This window comes from Azolla caroliniana, unplaced genomic scaffold, assembly GCF_043228905.1.
Source record: "Azolla caroliniana isolate FFs.n. ecotype wild unplaced genomic scaffold, voAzoCaro1.0.p SCAF_2, whole genome shotgun sequence".
NCBI lineage: Eukaryota > Viridiplantae > Streptophyta > Polypodiopsida > Salviniales > Salviniaceae > Azolla > Azolla caroliniana.
This window is the reverse complement of record NW_028230437.1, coordinates 6,610,288-6,631,598: the sequence shown is the minus strand read 5'-3', so window position 1 is coordinate 6,631,598 and position 21,311 is coordinate 6,610,288. Positions and strand designations below refer to the sequence as shown.

General features: G+C 42.8%; 1 protein-coding gene across 1 annotated transcript; it reads left to right on the top strand.

Annotated features, from left to right (window-relative positions):
• The first annotated feature begins 4,451 nt into the window (after positions 1-4,451).
• LOC147867238 (uncharacterized) lies at positions 4,452-6,569 on the top strand. Its single transcript, XM_087315033.1, has one exon. It carries the CDS (start codon positions 4,704-4,706, stop codon positions 6,432-6,434), a length of 1,731 nt encoding a protein of 576 aa, XP_087171159.1. The 5' UTR covers positions 4,452-4,703; the 3' UTR covers positions 6,435-6,569.
• The last annotated feature ends 14,742 nt before the right edge of the window (positions 6,570-21,311 follow it).

The window sequence follows — 21,311 nt, the reverse complement described above, 5'->3', positions numbered from 1 at the left end:
ATTAGCATAGAGATGTGCACATTGATTTGTTATGTTGAGGTGATGGAAATTTTTTGTGTTGTTTTTGCTTGATCAACTAGAAATTTTATGTGTTTCAAATCTTCATTGATTATATTTGAGTATTGTTTGTTGTGGACTAGGTTTGTCGCGTAACCTTCTTGATGTACAAGTCCATGTTATTGCTCTAAAATTTGTAAGAGATTGTTCTTTGATGACCAAATAATTACTGAAAATAGGTTATTTCAGATTCAAGGATAGCATTTGAAAAAATATATGTTAAGAACATGGATTCAATTTATAAAGTTGGCTTCAATTGAAATAAGATGCGTGCATCCATAGTCTATTATTCTTTCTCTTTGTTTTCCATGTTTGTTTTTTCTCTTTCTATGAGCTATATTTAACACATCCGAGAATGAAAAGGTTACCAAACATTAACTTGTTTTGAGTGTGTGTTATTTCTTCTCATTCCACTGGACGAGGAATAAAAACCAAAAAAGATAATGCATGTTACTGTTCAATGCCTTTATTTCCTGGCAGAGTGGCCTTGTCTAACCATGTGTATGCTATTCATGCAAAGAGATGGGTGCAAGAAAAAGAGTGACACTTTCCTCGAATATTTTAGTACATCAGCCTTCCATTCTAATAAAACTAAGGTTTTTAGCATTGTGCCATGTGACAATGTTTGATGGTACACAACAATCACTTGCATCTACCTTTCAAGTTGGAAGGATTTTGGTGTGTGAAAAATGTTGCATCCACTTCAAGTTGCATAGCCAAAGTTCAATCTACTCTTTGGAGTAGATAGATAGATGCCCCTTGGCGTCAGCTTAGAAAACAAAAAATAAGTTGATTAATCAATACTCTACAACTTTTGAAACATGTAAAAGTTTCTTTCACACGATATAATTGCAATGTATGCATGTGGGTAATAACTACCCAACCCTTTTGAGTTAAAAATTACCTTTATATTGACTAATCACTAAGCATATAAGTGCATAAAAGGCATGTGGTAATGTATTCAAATAACTATACTCTCCTCAAAATCTAAGAGTTACATTGATGTTTAGGCCTATCACACGATGAAAGTGTTGTGCTTCTATCGTAAAAGGGCATTTTAGTTTGAAGAACAAATATTAAAAAGCACACACATAAATGCATTACCAACCTTTTTTTTAGGTTAAACAATTCATGTATGAAATTGTAGATTGTATTGCAAAAGATTGTGACGATTGATCCTAAAATACACATCTCTTGGATCCGCACATGCTCCACAAAGTATATTAGGTCAGTGCCTCGTAAAGATAAGAGTTTACGGTATATCGTTTGTTTCATTGTATACAAAAAATATTGTAATGCCCTTTCACACATATTTCCTCCTAAACTAGAAGCAAAATCAACATCTAATGGATTAATGATAAACACTCTTACAAAACTCTTGAGTCAAGGAAAGGAGAAACTTGTTCAGGGCCAAGGATATTGTGTTTTAGCAATTCAACATTGCAATGAGGGTTCTACCTCTAGGAATTGATTCTTTGGAAACTTGATTTCCCAACGAGCCTATCGTGAACACAAGCTTCACTGTTCTTGAATCGACAACCTTGGTGTCTATTATGAATCAAAATACTAGTGATAAACAATGCATATTTAGATTAGGGAAATTAGAATTAGAATTAGAATTTTTATCGTCCATAAAGAGGCCAAATTTGACCTATGGGACCGGAGTATACATTTGTTCTTGATATGTGTCTCCTTCGTAAGAAGGGGTATTCATACATTGAAGCACAAAGTCTCCATGTGTGAATAAAGCATACACATATGAGCTCAACCTTCTAGGTGGTGTCTTAATTATGGCACTTAAGTTATCACTCCCTCTTAGTATGTCAGCATATCTTGAACGAATTGCACTATATGTCGAGCATGTGAAGAGCAAGTTACATTCATCCTCTACCATACCTTCATTGCATACTTTACATGTTTTCAAATTCGTTACATTTTGATACCATGATGCAATTTCAATCCCTAAATTGTGAGATCAAGTGCAAAGTAGTGTAAGGGCTCTACGAGCATTACTACTCATATTGGTAATGAGATAAGGTTGGATACGACCAATAACCATTCTTGCTTTATATTGAGACCAACATTCAAGGTTGACATTTGCAATGTAGTATTTTAGCGTTGTCCTCATAGCATCTTCCCACTTAATCCTTAATGATTCCACTAACCTTTCCTCAATCATGACATAATGCATAACATCACTCAAAAGCTCTAAAAGATCATCCACACCCAATCTTCTAAACCACTTCCTTATGTCAACAAGCCAACTAGATGAGAGAATCTTACTCTTATGATTCTTTTGTAGCCTACATCCAACATTCCAAACAAGATGTGGTAATCGATGATTCGGCATATTCTTGACTTTTGTAATATATTTATATACTTTGGAGTGCCAATATTTCTATGGGTCAAGCACCTATTCCCAAGAGTATAACTTGGTAAGAGGTAGTGCATTTAACTCCTAATTGCCTCCTTAAAAACATCTTTTGAATTTTCTCAATCTCATTCCATGCATTAAGAGAGATGATGCCACAACCATACTTCTACCCCATAAAGCAATACTTGAGTTACCATGGCATTGAACAACATTAGTTTTACTTCCCATCGACAAGTATCACTTTGGTTGCATTGTTTTCACCACATTCACTGCTAGTCCACTACTATGGCAAAATTCTTCTAATATCCCAAGTAAATGTTGTATACTATCAACATCATATGAGAAGAGTACCACATCATCTGCATATAGAAGCAATAAGATAACATGTTGCATCAATTTGGGGGCATTCAATCATTCTTCTCTTGCAACCTTATTCATCACTTCTTCTAGTTTATAAATACATAAGCCAAAGAGTGTGGGTGATGGTGATCATCCTTGCTTGACCCCCATGTTACTTAAAAAGTGCTTTGAGAATACACTATCCATTTTTAGTTGGCATTTAACTTGTTCGTATAGGCGTGCAACAACAACTCGGGTACTCTACTGGCATGTCAATCTCTACCATTCCAAAGCTCCCTTCGTGGCACCATATCAAAAGCTTTCTTGAAATCAACAAAACAACAATAAAGTGTTTTTCCTTGTGGTCGACTCTCTTCCATCATGTGATTACCCACATTGGCCACCCTCGAGCGAAGGACAAGAGGTGTTCAAACATAGAATGCCGTCGGTGTTCTATACATAAGGCATAGGCTATAGGTTGAAATGAATCATAACATAAGGCAATATGTTATGTGTCATAGCCAATAGGTCCTTGTGGAGTTTGCCTAAGTCCAAGGATAATTGGTTTCTCACTTAAACAAACTTTCAAATTTGTCCGTAAGGTTATGCTTATAACCCCATCATCCATCGACGACTTAGTTAAATGAATCAACTAGCCTCTTAAGAAATATTGTGCCAAGAAACTTCTCCCCTTGTCTATCGAAAGAGCTTATCTCGATTGCAAGTCTCACCATTCATGAACCAACAAACGCAGGCATCATTGATTGATGGTGGATTTGAATCTAATGAGCTAGCCTCATCATGTAGAAAACTCATTACTATTGCTCTAGGATAGGCCTAAGGCAACAATGATTTTGGTGCTAGTCTCGAGCACTTTTATATGCTCATGCATTGTCATGGTAACAAGAAGCTAGTGTGAGAGGTAGACAATGGGGAAAACATTATCTGCATGGCTAGTTACCATTAACATTAGCCCTGACACATTGGATAACATTACGTGGTGGCACACAACCTCATTGTTACGGTAGAGGGATAGGCAAGGAGTGGTTGGTTGAGTGTGAAACTTGTGGTTGTGGCCGGGTGGACAAAAGACTCTAGGACAGGAGGGAGACCTAGTGGCCTCTTGGAGTACCAAGCCAAGTCAAGAAGAAGCAATCGGCAACGGTTTAAACCGAACCGAACCGTTGCTGATTGCTACCAAGAAGCAGGACATGATTGTGCTTCTAGCAAACCACCATTTGATTGATTGGTATGGTATGGTGAGTTAGGAGGATCATGCCCAGCTCCTCTCAAAGGGACACCACACACACACACATCCATGTCTGCTTTTTTGCTTTTTACTGCTTTTTTAGGGGATGAGGATCCTTACAAAAACCCTTAATCCCATCCAGCTGTATCTTCTTTACTTTAGTTTTTAATTTTTAATTTTTCAATTTGTTTTTAATGTTTTTTTTTTTTGTGTGTGTGTAACTGTCTGTTTTTTTTTTTTTTACTTCTCTTTATTTGATTTGATTTTGGTTTCTGCTCTCTAGAGAATAGGAATTAATTTTCTCTCCTCCAGATTTTCTTCATAAATGAAAGAGCCCAATAATTTTAATTTCTCTTTTTTTTTGGCCTTGTCTTAAATGGAATTTCTCTGGGTTCTTTTGGGTTTGATTTTGTCTCTCGTTCTGTAACAGAGCAGCATTTCATTCTTGTTTGGTCTATGTTTAACAGGTTTTGCTTGGAACGATCTGTGGAAAGAAGATTAGGGTTTATTGTCAATGAAAGTTAGGTTTTTGATGATAACCCAAGCTAAGGGTTTGACAACATCAGAAGATTAGGGTTTGATGACAACAGAAGATTAGGGTTTCATGATGATGATGATGATGATGAAGATATGACATATGGAATGCTTTGAAATCTCTGTTATGTGCAAACTCTCGCGAGGTCAATGAGAACAAAAGCTTCAGAAGCTTCTTATTCCTCTATGAGTGTCAGAAAACCCAAATCTGGTTTGAGCTATGGAGGAATCATTGTGATTGTTTTCTTCACATTCATACTGCTACTGCTAGTGAGATTGCACTCGTCTACAGAGAGTGGCATATCTATACCTCTGATAAAGAAGAAAGATAAGAGTGATGAAGAAAAATCATCATCATCATCTTCTTCAGATTGGTCTCTTCTTGGTCACACACACAACACACAGAAAATCTTGGATAAGATAAGACGAAATGGGACCACTTCATGTCATAATGTCACTACCTTCGGAACCAGATTGTCTGGATTGCCTGCCCATCGGCCTGTCCAAATCTCGACCGATGAGATCATCCGTTTTACCCTAATCTCAGTCTCTGCAGACGGAAAAGATCGATGCGCAGGCGGAGATTACTACGAAGCAGACATTGAAGGAGACCACTGGAAGAGCCGGCCGGAGGTGAAGGATCTAGAAGATGGGAGCTATGAGGTTAGTTTCATGATCGATGGAAGCAAACCAGGTCTGTATAGCTTCTCGGCTCGGATCCTGTTCGGAAACCTGCACGGATTGGATCACAACACCTTGGAATGGAGGAGAGATGGGGAGGTGAGTGCTTCTGTTCAATTCCTTGCCAGGCCAAGCAAATTAGGGTTGGTTTCTTCAACCATGAGGATGTGTGGGGAAGAAGACATGGTTAGGGCAGGGGGCGGAGGGGGCCGGTGGACACGCGGGCTCTTCAACGAGAGCTGTGTGGCCGGGCCCCAGGATGGGCGGTGGCGGTGCTTGTCGGACAAATCGTCGGCCGAGTGTGAACTCCCTTGGTGCTCCGGCCATGTCTCGGACCTCGAAAGCAATGGCTGGGTCTACTCAGATCGCGAATGCGGGTTCCGTATCTTCTCGAAAGAGGAAGCTTGGGAATGCCTCTCGAATCGGTGGCTCTTCATGTGGGGGGATAGCAACATGCTCGATTTCTTGCGGAATCTCCTCATCTTCGGCCTCGATTACCCGCCCCCGAGTTGGGCCAATATCTCCACGTGGGAGATGAACCGGGTTGTTGAACAGCCTTTGTTTGTGAACCCGAGACGGCCTGACCAAGCCGTCCGAATCACCTACATTTTCAATGGGCACCACGAGACGATGGGCGACTGGTTAGGGCTGGATTCGCTGAAGAACAAGACGTATCGGGAGAAGCTCGAGATCCACTTCAACGGGAGCGCGGGGCACCCCGACACGTTCATCTTCAATTCGGGTCTACACGATGGGCTGCATTTTGAGGAAATGGGCGGGTTCGCAAAGGCAGTGGGTAGGGCGGCCGACTTTTGGAGGTATGTGATAAGGCCTTTGACGGACAAAGTCGGGAAGAAGATTAGGATCTTGTTGAGGACTACCGTAGCTCCCGCAGGCCCCGCCCGATGGAACAAATCGAACCCTCAAAAGATGGAGGATTACAATGCCATCCTGTTGGAAGGGTTTCGGAAGAGGTTTCGAGGAATGCAAGTTATCGATGCCTTCGATGTTACGTTCCCTTTCCATTACGACTTCAATTATAGTGATGGCGGACATTATGGTCGGCCTCCTGGTATTCACCGGTGGCCATGGTTTGATAAACCACATCATTACTTTGTTGAGGTCATGCTTGTACACATGATGCTCAATTCGATATGCTCTGGCGAGCCCTCGGCTTCCACAGTATCGTCCTCTTCATGATACATCTTTTAAGTTCCGGAACTATATAAATTTTGATTGTTTCCCAAGGCTTAACCACTACATAATTTTGTTATATCATCATTTGATCTGATCTGATTGACCCTTTTTTAAAAGAAATAAATTAAGTTAATCTCATTACTTGTGTGTTATGCTACACTATTTGATTCTGTTATTTTTTTTGTTATCCCATTTTTACCTAGGTATCTTAAAAGCTCTCAGATGGTTTCCATCCATCTAAAGAGGCTTTATATCATTGGCTTCATTACGTTTTTAATGCAAAATTTAAGGTCTACTGTAATAATGCCACATACAGCAAGAGGGTCTAAGGTTCTTGTTTTTTTTTTTTTTGTTTTACTAATTTTAAAGCCAACCATTGTTTTTGTTCACACACATATTAGTGAAACATAAGAGACAACAAGGACCCAAACATTTCTAGCTTTGGTAGGTTTATTCTGCACAAGGTTGGCTTAGTAGAAGCTCGAGTTTACCACTTGGGAGAGAGGTTACATTAGCTTTTTTTATTATCCACAAGTAGGCCAAATTTGACCTATGGGACAAAAATAAACGAATAATCTTGTATGTGACTGCTTCCTAAGAAGGGGGGGGTTATTGCCTTGTGGTAGAAACTCCCACTGTGAAAGTAATGGGTGCAGTCATGTTCTTACTGTTGGTGGAGATTTTGAGTATGACACTTAAATTTATCGTATACATACTTGTTTAGCATGTCATTATACTCGTGAGTTACATTGCATATTGAGCATGCATGGAACAAGTGATTCATCCTCCACTAGTTTATCATTACATATATTTATCCTCAAGGCCTGACTTGTGTGAGTGAGTTCAAAGGAGTGTAGGGGTTCCTTGAGAAGCATATATTTCAAATTGAGGAGCATATATTTCAAGTTGCGTAGCCGAAGGGTTCCTTGAGAAGTGTTCACTTCAACTTGTATAGCCAAATTTGGACATGTTTTGACATCATTATCTTGTATTGGACACTTCAAGTTGCATAGCTGAATTTGGATATGTTTTGACATCATTATCTTGTATTGGAGGCCAACATTTAGGGTTAACACTTTGTACTATAGTATTCTAATTTTGACATTTTAGCATCTTGCCATTTCAATATCGGTGCCTCTAGTAATCTATCGTCGACATTTCAACATGTAATTAAGATGTCTTACTTTAAAATGTTATGTTGAAAAATAAGGGAAATCAATTGATGAATTTGCCAAAATCGAAGTCTACTGCTTCCAGATAAGGGGAAAAAACAATTGATACACAAAGTATCAATCTTGTCGTTGATGAAGATTGTCAATATGTTTGGTGAGCTGAAGAGGAAATTGGTGAATATGCAATATAATGATTTGTCCACTACTTGTGATACTACTTGGCAAGGTAATTCAAGAAGAAATGAGGTGTCATAAAGCTCCTTAGCAATGATTTATAGATAAGGGATAACCCTTCAACCTCAATTTCATACATAAGAACGAATCATAAAATCATCCAATCCTTAGGGTTTTCATAATGTTGAAGGACCTAAACAAAAGGTTCTTCTAGATAATCGTAAGAATGTGGTGTATGGAAACCCATAGGCAGCTTTGGAACATGTTTTAATTAGTTTCATGCCATCAATTGCTCTAAAGGAGAAAGTGCACCCATAACATTGTTGATTGAATGAAATTGGTAACATGGAATGTAATAGGGGGGCATGTTTTCTCCTCATTAAAAGTATATATTATGGGGAAACATTGGTAATTAGAGAATGGGATTGAATGAAAGTGGTAACATGGAATGTGAGAGGGGCGTGTTCTTCTCATAATAAGTATATATTATGGGGAATATTGCTAATTAGAGAATGGGTTATATTGTGTGAGGTTGAGCGTAAGTGTCATGAGTTAGTGGAGTCCATAATCCATTTATGTGGATATTCTTCATTCTATGTAAGACATCTTAGTAGTCATTATTCAGGTGTTGTATTAATTGTGTGGGATAAGTATTATCCTCAACTTGTGTAGAATGATCCTTACGATTACCCTTTGGTTATAGAAATCACTCATTTTGGTGAAGTTGTAAGGGTGATGGGTATTGATGCCCCTAACCAGGCTACTCATCACAATGCATTATGGGGCTCTCTTTGTCAAATTCTATTAAGGGAAACCCATAACTAATTATCATTCACAACATTCAATTACGGATTATCCTAAGCAAATTGCTTGGGCTTCATTGGTTGTTGAGGTTGTTTGATGTATAAACATGGTTGCAAGGGAGTGATCCAAGTTTTACCTTCCAATTTGTGCAACATACACAAAGATTGAATTAACGAGATAATATGTATGTGATGCATGATGAGTCCATTTTAACAACATCACTTCGTATGATAGTTCTATGAGATGTGTGGACTTCAAACCACTTTGTTTGAAGATTTGTAATCATTCAATTCAGTCCATGTAAAAATCCTTACTTAGTAAACCTCCATTATGCTTTCGCTTTCTCTTTTGCATCAATCTCATTTTGATTCTCTTATGGAGAAACTTTTGTTGAACTTTTTAGAGGAAGTGGTTAGCAAGGGAGTAGAGGCATAGGATACAACTTTAAGAAACATTAAGATCATTTATCATATGTGTTGAGATATCAAGCTCAATTTAGTTTAGTCATTTAGTCAACACACGTAACTTAGTAGTTACCTAGATAGAATAAATAGGATTTTGTACTTGAGTGGGATACATTGTAGATCCTCCACTCCCATTTTCATTTAATATATGACTTACACGTCTGTACCTATATTCTACTCACACATGTGCACCTTTGGTGATGTTCACCTTGATTGTAATCTAGGTGAACACACATATTTATACAAGTTTTGAGATTGAATATCTCTAGAATATACTTGAGAAATATCTCTAGAATATATCATAGAATATACTAAAAACTAGAATATTCAGGAATGTAGTATTTGCTAGACTATGCAATACTAAATATTATATACAAATATATGTTCATATCAAAATGGTTGAGTATAACATCTTGTTGACGTGAGTTGTAGGTTCAATCCTCATCAACTATGTATTTTATATAACTATGTCGTGACATTATCCTCCCCTTTATCGCCGCCTTTTTGAAAGCATGGTGTCATAAGCAACCATGTGTTGTCCACACCGGAGATTGGAACACCAACAGGCGTGAATGACCATGTGCGATCCTCAACAGGAACTAGAACACCAACAAGCGCGAGAGACCATGGGTGGTCCTCATCAGGAACACGAACACCAATGGGCGTGAGGGACCATGTGCGGTCCTCTCTGAGAACAAGAACATGAATGGGTGTGAGCGACCATGTGCAATCCTCACCGGGAACAGGAACACCAACGAGCATGAGTGGCCATGTGCAGCCCTCACCGGGAATTGGAACACGAACGGAGGTGAGCGACCATGTGAGGTTCTCATTGAGACTGGAACATCATTGCGTGTGAGTGACCATGTGGGGTCCTCATCGAGAATTGTAACACCAATGGGCATGAGCGAACATGTGTAGTCTTCACTGGGAATTGGAATACCAATGAACGTGAGCGGACATGTGCAATCATCATCGGGAATTGGAATACCAACAGGCGTGAGCGATCATGTGCGGTCCTCATCGGGAACTAGAACACCAACGAGCATGAACGACCATGTGCAATCCTCCACGAGAACTGGAACACCAACGAATAAAGGAGTGCAGGTGAAGTGGTCAACTCGACTTCTTCTAACATGAGAGGGTAAATAGTCGAGGTTGACCCAAAACACGACACAAACGGTAGCGCTAGTGAGAAACCGATGCGATCCTCACCAAGAATGTGAGCGGTTGTGACCCCCACCGGAACTAATCAAAGGAAACTGGAGCGAAGTGTGGACCAAAATGAAAATGGAGTGCAAGTGAGAAATGATTCTATCCCACAAGGAAAGTGAGCAGTTGTAACCCCCAATGGAACTGGAAAGGTGAGTGATTGAAATCAATCCTCACCAAAATTGTGATACAAAATGATACCTCTAGATGATGACAATGACAATGATAACGATAATGATCGACCAAGCAAAGTAGTGTTGACGAAGATGAAGGTTTGGTGACGTAACGTTGATGAAGACAACAAGAGGTGCTAAAAATGATGATGTCGAAGACAGGGCAACGAAGACAATGATGATGAGGACGCGACTTTGGAAGCAAGGACGGTGATGTTGGTAACTCTGGAAGCAAGGGCGATGACGAACACGGGCGATGCTTCCAGTGGAAGGTGAATAAACTGTCACGAATAGATAATATGCACAAAAGACTAGAAAAGAATTGAATGGATGAATTGATGAATTGAAAGACTCCGTAACTAGTTTTTTTCACCTTGATTGTAATCTAGGTGAACGCACGTATTTATACAAGTTCTGAGATTGAATATCTCTAGAATATACCTGAGAAATATCTCTGGAATATATCATAGAATAGACTAAAGAGTAGAATATTTTGGATTGTATTATTACCTAGATTATATAATACTAAACATATATAAATACATGCTCATATCAAAATGGTTTAGCATGACATCTTGTTGAGGTGAGGTTGCAGGTTCAATCCTCACCATGACTATGTATTTTATGTCACTATGACATGACAAAGATGAATTTATAGTAGATCTAGCTACAAAAATTGCAATACTTGTTCATTAGTTTGAGGAGTTACTTGGCCTACAAATGTTTATGAGATGTGGGGTAATTAGAGCACACCCTTGTTGGGAGATAGGTCCCTCCGGATGGGAAGAGAAAAGAACAGTGCTGATGAACAAACTCGGCCGAGGCCGAAACCGTATGAGGAGTACCCGGCTACGGAGAGCCGGATGATGTAGACCCGGTGAAGACCGGATGAGGAGTACCCGGCTACGGAGAGCCGGATGATGCAGACCCGATGAGGAATGCTCTCCGGATGAAGAGACATATTCGTAAATATGTTTTTTGAAGAGCCCACCGTGGCTATATTTGTAAATAGCCGAAAAGTCATATTAGTATAAATATGACTTACGGCAAACTTTTAGTGGGGTTGGTTGTTGTCATTCTTCTTGTTGGTGAAAGAAGAAGAGAGAGTACGTAACGTTGTACAGAGAGAGAGAGAGAAAGAGGTCGTTGCCTCTGTTGTAACCGCCGCCTGTGGCGAAGATCGTGAGTCCGAGGTCGTTGCCTATACATTCTTACATAGTGACAGTTTGCAGCCTGTGGGCTGCCGTGGTTTTTCCCCTAGTTTGGGGTTTTCCACGTAAACCTTCTGTGTATTTTTATTTTTATTTTCTTCTTCTTTGTGTCGCATCTTATTTCCCGTTTTCTGTGTATCATTCTAAGCTTGGTTGTGGCCGAGCGTTGCGCATAAGGAACGACCAGTTCCCGTCAACCCTAATGATATGGTTGGATGTATTGTGCACATTCCTCTTTGGTCATGAACAGAATGTAGATTTCATAGTTGATCAAGTGGATACAATTTTAATGCACCTGGGCAGTGGGGTATCCATTAGGAGTGAATGGTACAAATGCCCAATTGATTGAATGGATGACTAGCAAATTGCGGGATAAGTTCATGTGTTGAAAGGCACAATATTGGCCATTTCATGTACGTCTTAATGTTGTACAATGCATAATGGAACCCATGATATTATATTATTTAGCGTTGCTATCATGGACAAAGAAGTATTCATCGTTTCGTACAATGTACTATTGTTGGTCAGATACACATCTCAAGTTTGGTATGTTTTATTGCATTGTTATTTGATACCAAGACAATGTGCATTTGCACAATTGACCACACAAGTCAATCCTAAATTAGAGATGCAAACCATTTTCCTAATTCTATAATATTGGGGATTACATCAAAATTGGGATAGGCACCAAGCTTTTGTATTTGATGGTAAGCATAGAGTTACGACATGTCGACAAAATTTGAATGGAGTATTGATTTGGCAACTTTGTTTATTGAAGCAAGTTGAAATTCTTTCTTCGGTAGAGTGTTCATCTTACCTATTGACAATGTAACATGTCGCACTACCTGTATGGAGGTAACACTACTAGGTTGTGGTATTATTGTAATGTTTTTCACACACATTTACTTATATAATTGTGTGTTTTCATAATAGAGAGAGAGAGAGAGAGAGAGAGAGAGAGAGAGAGAGAGAGAGAGAGAGAGAGATTCTTCATTTGGAGAGTTTTGATTGAAGGATTGCCTTTGGGATTAGCTCTAAAGCGTCGTGGATGAGCAACGGGTAATTGTTTCTTTTGCACTATTCAAATGGAAGATAGTACTCATCGATTTATACAATGTCTGATTGCTTGTTAGATTTGGAGTTACATTTCTCAAATTTGGCAAGTTTTATCACGGTGTTATTTGACACCTAGACAGTGGGTGTTTGCACAATTTACACAAGTTGACCCAAAATCAAAGATGGAGATCGTTTTTCTATTTCTAAGATATTGGGGATTGCGTCATACTTGGAAAATGCGCAACACTTTTGTATTCAACGGTAGACATGGAGTGAAAGCATATATACGAAAATTGAAGGGAGTACTAATGTGGCAATTTTCTTTACTGAGGGAATTCTTTCCTCAGTGGAGTGTTCATCTTGCCTATTGGCAATTCAACATGTTCCACTACCCGTGTAGTGTAGTTGATGGGTGACCATACTCCATTGTCACACATATTGTAAGTAGTGTTTTTTACACACATTTATTAATATAATTGTGTGTTTTCACCAAAGAGAGAGAGAGAGAGAGAGAGATAGATTATATTATCGTCTTCGGAGGTCAAATATGACCTATGAGACCAAAAATATTACATTTCACGTGATACGTGTGAAAGTGAGTAGCAGCTCTCGATGTTCAAAAACTTTACGAATGAATGTTGCAATCGAGAGTGCACATTGTGGTTGTGAGAGAAATTTGTGCAAGGATTGGGCTCCGTCGAAGAGATGTGGAAAGCATGATCGAATATTATCAAAGGCAGAGCATTGTATCAAAGTGTGATACTCAAACTCTCAAACTTGTTTAGGGCAAAGTGTGCATAACCGGCCACTCTCATCACTTGTGCCCCAACGCCCCGTCTCACATTGCAATGCATGTGAGCTAAGTCACAGGGAAGCAATGGTTCGAATGGCAGATAACGGTATGGGCTCTGACATGTATCGACGTGTACGGTTTCCCTGTTTCGTGAAAAATATGGTTTTGTAGTTAGGTGCAACATGTGTAGTATAATGTGTGAAGCGTGAGCCTCCACATTTGTCCCATGTCATGATACATTGGCGTTGCAAAAATGCCTCATTTACAGAAGAATCTAATTATGCATCATGAAGCAAGTGTCTCACATCCCATCTACCAAACCATTTTTCTATATCTTGCATCCAACCGGAACACAAAATTTTGCTTTTATGCGTCTTTTGGATCTTTTTGCTTGCTTCCCACGCAATTCTAGGAAGTCGATGTGAGGGACTTTTTTGAACCTTTAGCATGTATTCAACAACCCTTTCCATGGCCATGATCTCAATGGGAAGCGATCCCGTCTCAAGGAGGACGAGGGTGTAGGGCGTTTGTTTCTTAACTTCTAGAAACTTTGTAAGAAAATGTTTTTGGACATTTTCAAACTCTTTCCACGTAGATTTAGGGATGTTATCGCCCCATACTTCCACCCCATAGAGAAGAACCGATGTCACCAAAGTGTCGAAAAGATATTTCTTAAGGACCCAACACTTAATATCTCTAAGATTGCATGTGTTCTCAAATGCATAGTATGCTTACTTACCCGCCTCTAAGCAGCGTGTAGCAAATTCATTCCATCTACGATTTGAAGGAACTTTAAGGCCAAGATATTTGAAGCTTTCCATGTGGCATTCAAGTGACTCATTGTTGTACATAATGCATGGTTTATCTCTTTCGACGTCAATGGAGTATTTTTCTTTCTTTCTTTTTTCAAAATGAAGCTACTTTCCCATTAGTTAGGAATGATTAGTACATAGAGAGTCTACAAGGAGACTTATACACACATCGGGGAGTCTTCCTCCGATCAAGTAAAAGAAGATGAGCCTACTTACAATGCCTTGCGGCCTAACTTAATGTAAGAAGCTACCTATATCTAAGGCGGTGCCCTTCAATGTTGCCTAGTATGAGTCGGCTCTTGGGGCCTACAACGAAGAGAGGGTGGCAGGTGAGTAGGAAAGAACCAGCGTGGGGGCTGGTAATTCCACCTCGGGCCACTCCCGCCTTGCATCACCATAGGTGTGTTCCTCCATTTCTGGCAAAAGCGCAACCGGGCAGAAATCACGTCGTTGGAGTGGCTACAAATCTCTTCCAGTTGCCCTCGTAGGCAGCTGATAATCGCGAACCATATGTCCATGATCCCTTCCTCCGGGGGCCGTACCATACCTTGGAAAACCTTGAGGCAACGCGCTTTCCATATGTACCACAAGGTGAAACCTGTGATCAGCATCCAGATTTCTGGAAACCTAGGGGATGCGGGCCGCAAGCCTCGTGCATACATAGCACCAGCTATCCGCATTGACTGTGTCCGTCCACCCTTCGACTGAGTGACCAATCCATGCCGCAGCGCTCCACGAGGCTGTTCCTTCAACTTCACATGCCGCAAGGAGGCGAGTCACTCTATCCCAGATCTTTTGAGCTTGAGGGCAATCCCACAGACAATGTCTCAGAGTCTCAATAGGTCGAGAGCACAGTGGGCATTCTAATGGGCTGCCGCGTTTACCTAGCCATTCACCAACGGGCACCACATTATGACCGATCTGCCACCAAAAGAGCTTGATCTTTTCAGGCATGTGGAGGCGCCAGAGACCTTTCCAAAAGGTAATGAGCGCCTCATTGGGGATGCCCAATGTTCGCCAGCCATTGCGAAGGGGGCTGCCCAGCTGCAACTGCAAAGTCCGACCCAATTTAGTGGTGTAATCGAAGAAGTGATGGAGTCTATCATCATGTTTCCATTTGAAATCCCCTGGGTCCCAATCCAGATCGACAAGGGGGCGACAGCCATATACCCTTAACCTCCAATGGGGTTCCACCTTAGCAACATCCGGGTCTGTCTTCCAGATGTTGTCAACCTGTGCCACCACTCGGATTGGGTGCCAAGAGCCCATGCTCTGACTGTCCCCAAAAATTGTATCTCTCCCCGATCCGCTCACACCCTTTAGCGACTTGACTATTCCAACCTCGTCAAAGAGACCAAACCATGCAGGTTCTCTCGCCTCCCCCATCGGAACCCTGTCAACTGCCTCAGCTATCAGTCTCCGCATTTTCGTAGCTCCCTTGAGGGGAGGGAAAAGGTCCTCTTGGGCTCTTCCTGAAACAGCCACGCGTCTCCAATCGTCTATAGATAGGAGGCCTGTTTGTGCCAGCTTTCCCCATGCTAGGCCCTTAAGTTGCCCTAGCATCGTGTCGTCACTTGTTCGCACGTGAGGATTCCAGAATAGTGGCTTTCTAGTCCATTCGGTCAATGTCTCCGGGGTGTGTTTGACCAAATGCTGTCGTAGATGGCACCATGCCCGCAAGATGGAGTTCGCGACCCTGTCCTCCGGATGGCAAGCTAGCTTGGGTGGGACTCCGCTCGTGCAGCACCAATTCAGTGAGTCGGGCCAAGGCCTACCATACTTGGGAGTCCCTGCTTGCAGCCTGTTGCGAAGTAGTACCTTCCAGCACCCCTTACCTGGCAGGAGGCAGCGAACCACCATTTTAGCCAGCAATGAACAACTTTGCATTAAGGGGTCTATGAGGCCAAGCCCCCCTTTGGCCCGCGGTTGCGTTAACCAACACCATGACACTCTGGCAGCAGCCCTTGGATTGTCCTTACCTGACCATATAAACCCCTTGATGGCAGCCTTAATCGCGTGAAGACCTGCAAGGTCCATAATCCAGCAGGAGACTGAGTGCCACATGGTAGTGAGCAACACTTGGTTCGCAACAAGGACCCAACTAGCGAAGGATAGTTTAGATCTACTCCATTAGGTCAACTTCCTGTTTATTTTGGCTTGTACGTGGGCCAATTCCGCTCCCTTGGGGATTGACCTCCCCATCGTAAATCCAAGGTACTTGAACGTCGTCCCATTAGGGACCCACATAAAATCGGCATGGGGTTGCCATCTTGGTTTCTCTTGTTCGCCGAACCATAGGCCTTGGGTTTTATTCCAATTGATCTTGGCACCAGCCGCCTGACAAAAGTCCTCGACAAGATGTTCAGCCCACTGCAGATTCTCCTCATCACCTTGCAAGAAAAGAACCGTATCGTCGGCATATTCAGATAATAGCAAATCTTCAGTCGCATTGGGGATGGGCAATCCCCGCAGCCCGCTGGTTGGTGCTTGTAAGTAGGCGGAGAAAGCCTCAGTTACAAAGAGATAGGATATGGGGCTAGGGGACAACCTTGCCTCACTGAGCGTTGTAGTTGGAAGGCAGGTCCCCTAGAACCAGCCAACAGCGCGCTACTCGTAGCTGTCCGGTAGAGTGCAGAAGTGCAATTCCTCCATTTTTGAGGTAGGCCCAAAGCTCGCATCACATTTTCCAAAAAGGGCCATAACACCCGGTCGTAGGCCTTCTCGAAGTCTAACATCAGAATAGCCGAGCTCGATACGGAGCGGCCGGCCAATGCCATAACTTCCCAAAGAAGCACCACATTATCAAAGATACATCTGTTCTTGACTAATCCAGTTTGATTGTCATGTATGATGTCCGGTAAGAAGCTTGCTAACCGCCGAGCTAGGACTTTAGCGAGTATCTTGTATGCCGTGTTAAGGATCATGATTGGACGCCATTGGCGCAACTCTAGGCTTCGCTCTGATGCTTTGGGGATGAGATATATCATCCCCTCAGCCAAACCAATTGGCATCTTTCTTGAGGACCAAATCTCTGAAACTCCGGCTTCAAAAGACGGGATGACACATTCCCAATGAATCTCGAAGAAATCTCGTGAGAGACCATTGGGGTCTGGGCATGCACCCCTTCGCAATCCCCTAAGCGCCTCCGAGAGTTCTAAACGAGAGATGGGGCTATCGAGCACAACTTCCATCGCCTGGGTTACCTTGGGGTGAATGCAAGACATCACTCGATCAGCCAGCTCCGTGTGTTGCCTCACCTGCATAGGTGCGAGGAGGTCACGATAGTATTGTGTTGCCATTTCCAGAATCTCAGTCTTGTCCTCCGTTATCGAGCCATCTGGTTTTCGCAACCCTTGTATACGTCCACCACCACCCTTGGGTGCCTTGTAGTGAAAGAAATGTCGGTTGACCTTGTCGTGTTTTCTAGCCCACCATGCTGCATTTCTTCGAAACAACATTCGGTTCTTCTCTAAAGTCCTTTCCTGTACCTTCATCTTTGCTTCCTCCAGCTTAGCTCTAGACCAAGTGCAACCAGGGTCTACCTGTAGCAGTCGTTGCGCTGCCGCAACGACCTTCCTTAATTTTGTTTCAATGGCTCTAACCTGCTAGAGGGCGTGCTTGGTCTCCTGTTGTAAGGAGGAGGAGAGGGCCAAATTTTTTTGCAAATCTTCGCTGGCTGATTCATTGCCCATGGTGTCCTGCCATATACTTTGTAAACCGGCCTTCACCTCTTCACTCTTCATGATCTTTGTGGGGATCTTCACATTGAGACTGCCCTTGCCATCGTTGGGTGGGTTAAGGTCTAGTCTCACCGGTTGATGATCTGAAAAGGTAAGACCTGCCAAGATAGCAAAGGCGCCCCCAAGCTCTTCGAGCGATGAGCTGATGTATATGCGATCAAGCCGTGCAAGACTACCGCCCCTAGCATTCCCGACAGCTCTGGAAAAGTGCAGTGAATGTGAGCTTCTCCTAAGGGAAGAGCCCCATGTATCCTTCACCCCGATTTTGCCAATTAGGAAAGCCCATGAATTCAGCTCCGCACCATAAATAGGCCTCTGGGTCCCTCCTTTCCTATCTCCCAGGTGTTCAGTCATGTTGAAATCACCTGCCATTAGCCAAGCCTCGGCATCAGGTAATGTTGTCGCTAACATCCTCTAAAAGATTGCTCTCTCAGGGGCTGAGTTAGGGGCATAAATGTTTAGCACCCCAACCTGTAGGTGATTCCATTTCAGAAGCACGTATAAGGCCCGACCCTCCACCAGTGTGCCAGATGATGTTACTTCGTATTGGGCCTTATCGCTGATCGAGATGCAGACCCCTCCTCTTCGGTGGAGGTCACCTTGTGCAGCTGACCACCATGTGGTCCACCCACCTGACAAGGGGTTTACTAAGCTCTGAGTTCACTCTTGCGAGAGGTGGTGTTCCTGCAAAAGCAATATGTCAATATGGCCCCCTATATTAAGGGGATTCAGCTCCTCCTGAAGTCTTCGGCACTCTTGGTGTTGTCGGCCTCCACCAAGGCCCTGTACATTCCACGTTAGGATCCTCATCCGAAAGCGGTGACGCTGACGCCCATGTTCGGGCCGATCCCCATGTTAAGGGGCAACCTAACACCTATTTCGGGGGGTATGGTCTCCACAGTAGGCTGCAAATCCCCTACGGGATTCTCAGTCGGTTGTTCCCGACCTGCTTCAAATAGATCCCGCAATACATTTGTGCTCTGAAATGGTGGCACCTCTTGCATTCCTCTATCTAAGAGAGTCGTCGCCAAACCAAGTGTTGGTCGGCCTATCTTACCCTTTCCCTTGTCCTTGAGCTTGCCCGTCCGGATCCACGATTTCACTAATCTTAGGCCACTACCACCTTCACGTTCCAGCGGGAGGGGGGCCTTTGCCAACTTCTCTTCCGGGGTGGACGATATGAGTTGGGGTTGCATCTCCATCGGGGTAGAGAACACAAGTTCAGGCTCTCGTGGGGAAAGGCATGAGGAGTCGCATGGGGACAACCTTGCTGCCAATGCTTCTGGGTCGCCATCCCCTAACCCTTGAAGAGGTGTAAATCTGTTGGTAGCTCTCACCTGTAGGTCGGGTGCATCAGCACTCCCGAAGAGGATCTTTACCCATTTCAAGGGTTGCTCGTTCGCGCTTGCTGGTGACAAGGTAGCGGGACTTCTTTCAAAGGGGTGGTCACGAAAAAGGGTGGAAGAGGATGCACCTAGGCCTCCAAGTTTCCCCTTCTTCTTAACGGGTATCCAAGGAGCCTCGTCACCCTTGGTTGGCCCGACTTTTCCCGAGGGTCGAGGTCCCAAGCCTCCCTTTCCAATCTTGCGAGGACACACCTTAGCTAGGTGTCCTATCTGTTTGCAAATGAAACATTGCCCCGAGAGTCCCTCGTAAACCACTTTCACCACTGTGAGACCTAGCTCCTCAGAGTAGAGTCTAATCCTTGATGGAAGTCCTTGGAGGGAAGGCACCAAGATGCGCAACTTGGGCACCTCCGCAACTGTGTCTGCCATTGACACTTTTTGAGGACATATCATCCCTATTTGTTCACCAAAAAGAGGGAGCAGATGGCACAAATGAGGAGGGAGGCCGGGAAATGTTGCGCTGATCACCCTAGGGTTGTTGAGTTTCCGTAACTCTTCAATCGGATTGAACCCTGGTGACCATGGCTGGAGCAACACCTTGCCGTACTTCAGTTCGAGTACCTTGAGCTCGACCAGTGGTTGCGCCAGCGAGCCATTACCTAATTCGATGTGGAAGAAGTTTTTCCCTAAACCCCTGACACTCTTGATCACAAGCATGTTCTCCATCCCAGCCACCTGGAACATGTCCCGAACCATTCCCCGACTTGGTCTACCTGCCAGAAACCTACATATGAAGGAGGTACGCCGTAGACGTTCGATTTCCTCCGATAAGAAACGGTTGGCCTCATGGGACAACGTAATGTCGAGATCTGATCCACCTTCTTCATCGAGCAAAATGGTCGTTGGTGGAAGCTCGATTCCTCCCTCCATAGCGAGTTATGTGTCTTGCGAGGCTATCTATGTTGGTCTTCCCTTCCCCCTTTGTTTTGTGTGTTTTTTAATTAATTAATTAATGTGCGTTTTCTGGTTGGGGGAGGGAGGGAGCATTGTGGGTGTGGGAGTACCTGGACAACAGTTGGCGTTGTGCTCCTGCTCCTGCTCTGGTGGACAGCGCGCGCGTTCTTCATCGTGCACCTGCGCCTGCGCCTGCTCCTGTTCGCCCTGTCTGCGCGCCATGTTCTGCTGCTCCCACTCCACGCTTTGCTACTGCTCGCGCTCCCGCCATCGTTCTCTCTCACATGGATGTCCTTTTAAATGTGAGTCTTCATCTATTTTACACTTGCTGGTTTTGATTGAACATAATGGAGTATTTATCTTGTTTATTGGTGATTCAACATGTCCCACAATCTGTGTAATAATGACACCGGTGTAATGTTTATCGTGTTATTGGTTATCGACGTCAATGGAGTGTTTATCTTGTTTATTGGTGATTCATCATGTCCCACTATCTCTGTAACAATGACATCGATGTAGTGTTTATCTTGTTATTGATTATTGGACATGTACCACTATTCGTATAACAGTGATGTATGTTGTGTTTTTTGCGCCCATTTATTAATAGGGAAAAGTACCAGGATACCACTGGAAGTTTGTCTATTTACCAGAATGCCCCTGGAAGTTCCAAATTTACTAAACTACCCCTATGTCCAAAAAATTACACTTTATAAAGTAATTATACACTCAAATCTTTGGTAAATAGGGCTAGTTTGGGTCCATTTCTTCGATCTTTGGTAAATAGGGCTTGTAGATTTGAGTGTATAATTACTTTATAAGGTGTAATTTTTTGGACATAGGGGTAGTTTGGTAAATTTGGAACTTATAGGGGCATTCTGGTAAATAGACGAACTTCTAGGGGTATCTTGGTACTTTTCCCTTATTAATATAATTGTGTGTTTTCACACAAAAACAAAGATGCCCATGGTG

Excerpts from the sequence above, each read along its gene's own strand:
- LOC147867238 (XM_087315033.1), top strand. The coding sequence starts at position 4,704 with ATGAGAACAAAAGCTTCAGAAGCTTCTTATTCCTCTATGAGTGTCAGA.